This window comes from Cervus elaphus, chromosome 5 (genome assembly GCF_910594005.1).
Source record: "Cervus elaphus chromosome 5, mCerEla1.1, whole genome shotgun sequence".
In the NCBI taxonomy this organism is placed as follows: Eukaryota; Metazoa; Chordata; class Mammalia; order Artiodactyla; family Cervidae; genus Cervus; species Cervus elaphus.
Window position 1 is genome coordinate 77,377,884 of NC_057819.1, and position 9,186 is coordinate 77,387,069.

Sequence of the window (9,186 nt, forward strand, 5' to 3'; positions counted from 1 at the left end):
GGATATAACATAGAGTACATCTGAGAACAGTCCCATATAAAAAGCAAATTAGAGTTCTCTGAGCTTGCAGTAACTTTCTCTTCCCCTGGGAGGGCTCTTGGCTTTTTTCCCAGCATGGCCCCCAAACACCAGTTTTCACTTCCACTCCAAGCTAAGAAACTGCAAACAATGTAGCTGACTCTTGCCTCCAGGCCAGGTGAGGCATCTGCTTCTTCAAACTTGCCAAAGGAAGAAAAAGAACAGCAAGAAGCAATCGAACATATTGATAAAGTACAAAATGAAATAGACAGACTTAATGAACAAGCCAGTGAAGAGATTTTTAAAGTAGAACAGAAATATAACAAACTCTGCCAACCATTTTTTCAGAAGAGGTCGAAATTGACTGTCAAAATCCCAAATTTGGGGGTAACAACATATGTTAAACATCCACAAGTGTCTGCACTGCTTGGGGAAGAGGATGAAGAGGTGCTGCATTATTTGACAAGAGTTGAAGAGACAGAATTTGAAGACATTAAATCAGGTTACAGAATTGATTTTTATTTTGATGAAAACCCTTACTTCAAAAATAAACTTCTCTCCAAAGAATTTCATCTGAATAAGAGTGGTGATCTATCTTCAAAGTCCACTGAAATCAAATGGAAACTTGGAAAGGATTTGATGAAACGATCAAGTCAAACACAGAATCAAGCCAGCAGGAAGAGACAGCATGAGGAACCAGAAAGCTTCTTCACCTGGTTTACTGATCATTCTGATGCAGCTGCAGATGAGTTAGGAAAGATCATCAAAGATGATATTTGGCCAAATCTGTTACAGTACTGCTTGGTTCCTGACATGGATAATGAGGAAGGGGAAGGAGAAGAAGATGATGATGCCAATGAAGAGGAAGAAGGATTGGAAGATATTGATGAAGAAGGGGATGAGGATGAGGAAGGGTGAAGAAGATGACTGATGGAACATTGATGGATTCCAACCTTTTAAAATTCTCTCCAGTCCCTGGGAGCAAGTTGCAGTCTCCCCCCTCCCCTTCTCTTGTGCTCAGTTGCCATGTTTTTGATGTCTCTTTTCTCCTTTATACCATGGTTCACAACTTATTTTGGGGGGAAATATCTTCAGCAGAATTCAGTGGGAAAAGAATCTCTACCCCTTCCTTTTCCAAATTCATTTTTATCCCTTCCTGTCTCAACAAAAATTTATGGGATCAACACCACCATGCTCTGTGGGGGGAAAAAAGAGAGAAACCTCCTGCTCCTTTAGCCCTGCTGGAAACGGGAGGGTGTTAGGCCCTATGCAGTAATGTGTGAAATTCTAGCTTTTCCCCTCCTTTCTCTATATATTGTGCTCAGAGATAAGACACGGTGTTATCTGTGTCTTAAGATACTGTGTCTCTATGTGAATCTGGACAGTTAGCATTTACCAACATGTATCTGTCTACTTTCTCTTGTTTAAAAAGAGAAAAAAAAAAAAAAAAAAACAACGAAACTGGGGTTATAGAAGGTCAGCAAATGGTCGGTTTGAGACGTTTGAGTGGGTTAAGTGGGCATTTTGACAACATGGCTTCTCATTTGGCATGTTTGATTGTGGTGTTTAATGGACATCCCTGCAGTTTAAGATGATACTTTTAAAATAAAATTCTTTCCTAATGATGACTTGAGCCCTGACACTCAATGGGAGAATCAGCAGAGCCTGTAGGATCTTATTTGCAGTTGACATTCTCTACTGTAATTTTGATCCTGTTTGTTTATAAAGTTTTCTTTTTGTTTCACTGGAAAAGAAAGATGATGCTCAGTTTTAAACATTAAAAGTGTACAAGTTGCTTTGTTACAATAAAACAAAATGTGTATGCATGCACACACGTGTGCAGGCACACACACACACACACAAAACAAATTAGCTGGGCTACTCATTTTCCATGTTTTCTCCCTCTTTGACTGAGAACATTTCCTGAGGGATCATTTCTCCAACCCGACTGTGGACAGATAGGGTGGGCTTGAGAAACCTCTAAAATAGAGCATGGCAGGTGTTAGAAGTAGATCATCAACATGCACTGGGAACACATATTGGAAACCAAATCTAATCACAGATAGTCCTTTAATATTCCTCTCCTGTGTAACTTTAAGTTATTTATTACCTTTATCTTGTTAATTAGCACATCTTAGTGTGAGAAATTACAATTAAACTGTAAGTCACTATAGCCATGTGTCTAGTTCAACATGGTTTCCCTAAAACCTGGCCCTGAGTAGACACTTCCTGGACCTTTTGACTGAACTCACTTTTGTTGAGTTTTTTAAATTTGGTAGCAGTAATTACATACCTTTAAAGATTAGTCAAGATACTGTAGACTTTGATTTCTTTCTTTCTGCCTCATTCAGGTAGAAAGATTGGTATTTGGAAATGACTGCAGTAAGGGGCAAGTCACTGTTTGAGATGTCAAAAAGTAATTGTTAAAATGTGGCTTTCATACACTGTGTAACCTGTGTCATTTCTTTATCATTAACCTTCCATCCTGAAAAGTTGTTTCAACACTCCCTTCAAATGCTCACATTTGAGAAATGCCAGAAGACAAACATTTATGTTATAAAATAAGTGGAAATGTCATTTTTAATATGTTCCAAGTGTTTGGTACTTGTACAAATTGGGTCTAACTGTATCATCTGGTGAGATTTCCTCCCCAAAGATGACTAATTGTAATGGCATGATCTTAACAGTGAGTTCTGGGTGAAATAACCAGACATTTCCAGGCTGAATGAATGGCTTTTGTGTCAAACATTGAAAAGCTGAACCATTATATGCTGTTTCCAGATTTATGTTGCCCAAATGGAGTTAAGTTATCTTGTTTTTTCTTCACAGCTTCCATTTTTTAAAATTTATTTATTTATTTTAATTGGAGGCTAATTACTTTACAATATTGTAGTGGTTTTTGCCATACATTGACATGAATCAGTCATGGGTGTACATGTGCTCCCCATCCTGAACCCCCCTCCCCCTTCCCTCCCCATCCATTTAGCAGGAAAAGTCATCACTTCCTTCCTCGGTACTAAATATATCATGGGTCCTATAACCAAAAGGGTCAAGTCCATTTTCTCTACTCTAAAAACATTAATGCAAACATTTATTTGTTTCTCATTTTTTATACCTTGATGGTAACATTAAAATTGTGTTTAGAAGTTCTAGTTATTTCTATGTGCCAATCACCACATTTGGTATTTCACATATAATATCATTTATTTAGCCCTTAGTGAAAATGAGATAATTATACATATGGAAAGAGATTTAGGTTGAAAAATTTATGTGAAGCCAGTAGAGATGTAACTAGCATTGTGATTCATGTCTAATTCAAAGCCAGGACCTTATCTCTACATCTTGCTGATTTTTCCACCCTTCCTCTAGAGCCAAAACTTCTTCAGATACTAATAAAGAGCATCTGACTATAATCTTGAAATTACTATTTTACAGATGAGAAAACTGAGGTCAGTTCAGTTGCTCAGTTGTGTTTGACTCTTTACAAACCTATGGACTATAGCATGCCAGGCTTCCCAATCCTGAAGCTTGCTCAAACTCATGACCATCGAGTCCGTAATGCTATCCAACCATTTCATCCTCTGTTGTCCCCTTCTCGTCCTGCCTTCAGTCTTTCCCAGCATCAGGGTCTTTTCCAGAATGAGTCAGTCCTTCACATCAGGTGGTCAAAATATGGGAGCTTCAGCTTCAGCATCAGTCCTTCCAATGAATAATCAGGACTGACTTCTTTAGAATAGACTGGCTTGATCTCCTTGCAGTCCAAGAGACTTTTGATAGTCTTCTCCAAAACCACAGTTCAAAAGCATCAGTTCTTCAGTGCACAGCTTTCTTTATGGTTGAATTTTCACATTCATACATGACTACTGGAAAAACCATTTTAACTAGAAGGACCTTCTGCTTTTTAATATGTTGTCTAGGTTGGTCATAGCTTTTCTTCCAAAGAGCAAGTGTCTTTTAATTCATGGCTGCAGTAACCATCTGCAGTGATTTCAGAGCCCAAGAAAATAAAGTCTGTCACTGTTTCCATTGTTTCCCCATCTCTTTGCCATAAGTGATAGGACTGGATGCTATGATCTTCGTTTCTTGAATGCTGAGTTTTAAGCCAACTTTTTCACTCTCCTCTTTCAGTCTCATCAAGGGGTTCTTTAGTTCCTCTTTGCTCTCTACCATAAGAGTGGTGACATCTGCATATCTGAGGTTATTGATATTTCTCCCAGCAATCTTCATTATAGCTTGTGTTTCTTCCTACCTGGCATTTTGCATGATGTATTCTGTATAGAAGTTAAATGAGCAGGGTGACAATATACAGTCTTAAAATACTCCTTCCCTTCCCAATTTGAAACCAGTCCATTGTTCCATGTCCAGTTCTAACTGTTGCTTCTTGACCTGGATACACATTTCTCAGCAGGCAAGTAAGGTGGTCTGGTACTCCCATCTCGTGAAGAATTTTCCACAGTTTGTTGTGATGAATACCATCAAAGCTTTGGCATAGTCAATAAATCAGAAGTAGAGATTTTTTATAGAACTGTCTTTCTATTTTGATGATCCAACAGATGTTCACAATTTAATCTCTGGTTCCTGCGCCTCTTCTAAATCCAACTTGAAGACCTGAAATTTCACAGTTCATGCACCATTGAAGCCTCTCTTGGAGAATTGTAAGCATTACTTTGCTAGTGTGTAAGATAAGTGCAATTGTGCAGTAGTTTGAAAATTCTTTGGCATTGCCTTTCTTTGGGATTGGAATGAAAACTGACATTTCCCAGTCCTATGACCACTGCTAAGTTTTCCAAATTTTCCAACATATTGAGTGCAGCACTTGCACAGCATCATCTTTTAGGGGTTGACAGAGTTCAGCTGGAATTCCATCACCTCCACTAGCTTTGTTCATAGTGATACTTCCTAAGGCCCACCTGACTTTGGACTCCAGGATGTCTGGCTCTAGGTGAGCGATCACACCATCATGGTTATCTGGGTCGTGAAAATCTTTTTTTGTATAGTTCTTCTGTGTATTCTTGCCACCTCTTCTTAATATCTTCTGCTTCTGTTAGGTCCATACCATTTCTGTCCCTTTATTGAGTCTGTCTTTGCAAGAAATATTCCCTTGGTATTTTTAATTTTCTTGAAGAGATCTCTACTCTTTCCCATTCTATTGTTTTCCTCTATTTCTTTGCATTGACCATTGAGGAAGGCTTTCTTATCTCTCCTTGTTATTCTTTGGAACTCTGTAATAACATGTGTATATCTTTCCTTTTTTCCTTTACCTCCCGCTTCTCTTCTTTTCTCAGCTATTCTCCTCAGACAATCATTTCGCCTTTTTCCATTTCTTTTCTTGTATCTGCTACTGTAGACAAGAATCTCCTAGAGGAAATGAAGTAGCCCTCATAGTCAACAAAAGAATCTGAAATGCAGTACTTTATTGCAATCTCAAAAATGACAGAATGATCTATGTTCGTTTCCAAGCAAACCATTCAATATCACAGTAATCCAAGTCTATGCACTGACCACTAATGCTGAAGAAACTGAAGTTGAATGGTTCTATGATTACCTCCAAGACCTTTTATACTAACACCCAAAAAAACGTCCTTTTCATTATAGGGAACTGGAATGCAGAAGTAGGAAGCGAAGAACTACCTGGAGTAACAGGCAAATTTGGCCTTGGAGTACAGAACGAAGCAGGGAAAAGGCTAATAGAGTTTTGCCAAGAGAATGCACTGGTCATATCAAACACCCTCTTCCACCAACACAAGAGATGACTCTACACATGGGCATCACCAGATGGCCAATACTGAAATCAGATTGATTATGTTCTTTGCAATTGAAGATGGAGAAGTTCTATAGAGTCAGCAAAGACAAGACTGGGAACAGACTGTGATGCAGATCATGAACTCCTTGTTGCAAAATTCAGACTTGAACTGAAGAAGGTAGAAAAAACCAGTGGATCATTCAGGTATGACCTAAATCAAACCTCTTACAATTATACAGTGAAGTTGACAAATACATTCAAAGGATTAAACCTGATAGACAGAATGCCTGAAGAACTATGGATGGAGGTTCATGGCATGGTACAGGAGGCAGTGATCAAAACCACTCCCAAGAAAAAAGAAATGTATATATAATTTGGGATAGAAATTGAATAAAATTTTACAGAATAAAAATTGTAAGATTTGAATTACCTTATAAAAATCTTATTAGATTCTGATCAGCATTCTTATTTAATGAAAATTTTGAAACGATTGATTTTTCTATCGTATTGGTAACTCTTTCTACCTTGGTATCATATGCAAAAAAAATGACATGTGCTTTTTTTTTTTTTTTTTAATTAGTTGGAGGCTAATTACTTCACAACATTTCAGTGGGTTTTGTCATACATTGATATGAATCAGCCTTAGAGTTACACGTATTCCCCATCCCGATCCCCCCTCCCACCTCCCTCTCCACCCGATTCCTCTGGGTCTTCCCAGTGCACCAGGCCCGAGCACTTGTCTCATGCATCCCACCTGGGCTGGTGATCTGTTTCACCATAGATAATATACATGCTGTTCTTTCAAAACATCCCACCCTCACCTTCTCCCACAGAGTTCAAAAGTCTGTTCTGTACTTCTGTGTCTCTTTTTCTGTTTTGCATATAGGGTTGCCGTTACCATCTTTCTAAATTCCATATATATGTGTTAGTATGCTGTAATGTTCTTTATCTTTCTGGCTTACTTCACTCTGTATAATGGGCTCCAGTTTCATCCATCTCATTAGAACTGATTCAAATGAATTCTTTTTAATAGCTGAGTAATATTCCATGGTGTATATGTACCACAGCTTCCTTATCCATTCATCTGCTGATGGGCATGTAGGTTGCTTCCACGTCCTGGCTATTATAAACAGTGCTGCAATGAACATTGGGGTGCACGTATCTCTTTCAGATCTGGTTTCCTCAGTGTGTATGCCCAGAAGTGGGATTGCTGGGTCATATGGCAGTTCTATTTCCAGTTTTTTAAGGAATCTCCACACTGTTTTCCATAGTGGCTGTACTAGTTTGCATTCCCACCAACAGTGTAAGAGGGTTCCCTTTTCTCCACACCCTCTCTGACATGTGCTTTTGTATCTCCATCAGCATCATAAAACTCAATTGTAGTTGTGCCACAGAAAAGGGAGCTGATCCGAAAGGCAGGCAGTGATTGTTTTGAGAATATTGGAGTACAAAAGTTTGCTGTAGAGAAATCAAGATAAAGGATCTAATTATGTAATTTTTATTTACATTGTATCTGCATCTATGTGTTGAAGAAGCATATAATACAAAACTTAAGAAGGTAATAACCACGATATTAAGCTAAATTATTAAGTGCTTACTTTGAGACAGATAATTCTATTAGGCTTATGAATATAAATTCACTCGATCCTCATACCAGTCTATAGAATACGCACCAATAATTGACCCCATTTTACTGATAGGCACAGAAATACTGATTAATGTTTTGAAGGTCACACAATGAATAAGAGCAAAGTCAGAATTTAAATCCAGGAAGTCTGGCTCCAAAGTCCATGTCTAATGGAGAAGAACAAACTTGACCAGCTCTAACCTCAGTGCTCCTTTGCCTGTGCTTAGTCATGCTGGGTCTGCAGCTTCGTCTAGTCAAACAGTAAAGGAATGTTCCCTATAGCTTAAGATACACATAATAGCCTTTTCTCAAGGCTCTGCCTCCCAGGCTTGACCTTTAAGCCATAACACTTTTCATTCACATATAGATAAAAATCTGGAGGACAGAAAATAACACTTGCCTTGGTGAGAGTTTGCAGGAACACAGTGACCAGACCTAACAGGAAAGCCGCAAGAACAAAGGATTATCACATTCCTTCTGGGGGCTGGTCAGCACCAGGAGGTCTGCAACGACCAACTGGAGCCCCTTTCCTTTTGGTACAAAAGAAGCTTGAATTCTAACTCTGGTAAAATGGTTCTTTGGGACACTAGTCCATCATCTTCTATTTCTGCTGGCTTTCTGAATAAAGTCTCTATTCTTTGCCCGATCGTTTCATCTCTCTGTATATTGATCTGCGTGCAGTGAGCAGTGCAAGCCTGGGCTTGGTAACACATGTACTAACCTCTAGACTGCATGCCAACAAGCAGATTATGGTTTAAGTCAAGGGGCCAAATAGCTTTAATACAAGTCTCAATAAGTTTTGGCAAAACAATATGGCAAGAAAGATCAAAGTAATGAGCGATGGCAAAGGCTTTAGGAAGATCACAACTTTTAAAATAGGCCTTAAGGTTGGATTTAATTTTTGTAAGCAGGGATGGTTTGAGGACACATGAATTTACAAAGACTAGATATCTTAAGCAACAACAAAAAACTGAGAACTTGTTAAAGATTGGGGAAGACTGAAAGCCCATCATAGTCTGCATGTTAGAGGAGTAGCAGGAAATAAAGTTATCAAGATGGTTATGCAAACAGCAATGAACCTGGGAGAAGACAGTCAAGTCTCAATTATGCTATTTACATACTGGATGACCTTGATCAAGATCAATAATCTCTCTTGGCTTTAAGTGGTTTTGTAAAGTCCCACCTAACACTGTTGTTTTGAGGATTAAATGAGAATCCAAATGTTGCAGAATGTTGATTGTGACCTGTGACCATATTGCAGAAATATGTGACTATCATATGGAATGGATGCCACTAAAGACTTCTAAGAAAGATAATTAGAGAGTGGCATGACCAGAATTGCCTAGAGCCCACTCCAGAAGCAGGTATAGGTTAAACTGGAATGTGGAGAGCAGGGTTAAAGACTGGGAAATGTGTTAACAGTTAATTAAATTTGGTTGAGATATAATGAGGATCCAAACTCTAGTACTAACAATTGGGCTTGAAATAAACAGAGACTTCAGAAACATTACAGAATTATACAAAACTGATTTTACACTTGATTTTGATGGAAATGGAGAAAAAAAAAAGTACTCTACCATAATTCTGAAATTTCAGACCAAGTGAATAAGAGAATGTGTTAGTTGCTCAGCCATGTCTGATGCTTTGAGACCCCATAAACTGTAGCCATCTGGCTCCTCTGTCCATGGAATTCTCTAAACAAGAATATTGGAGTGGGTAGTCATTACCCTTCTCCAGGGGATCTTCCTGGAGATCATCAAGAGCCTCTTGATGAAAGTGAAAGAGACAAGTGCTCGGG

The 9,186-nt window shown here is 38.5% G+C and overlaps 1 protein-coding gene across 1 annotated transcript in view; it reads left to right on the top strand.

Moving 5' to 3' along the window:
• The window catches only part of LOC122693181 (protein SET-like), a 65,197-nt gene extending 64,261 nt beyond the window's left edge, over positions 1 to 936 (top strand). The window contains exon 4 of the mRNA XM_043900753.1: positions 192 to 936. Coding sequence (XP_043756688.1) covers positions 192 to 936 — 745 coding nt within the window. The remainder of the gene's footprint in view (positions 1 to 191) is intronic.
• The last annotated feature ends 8,250 nt before the right edge of the window (positions 937 to 9,186 follow it).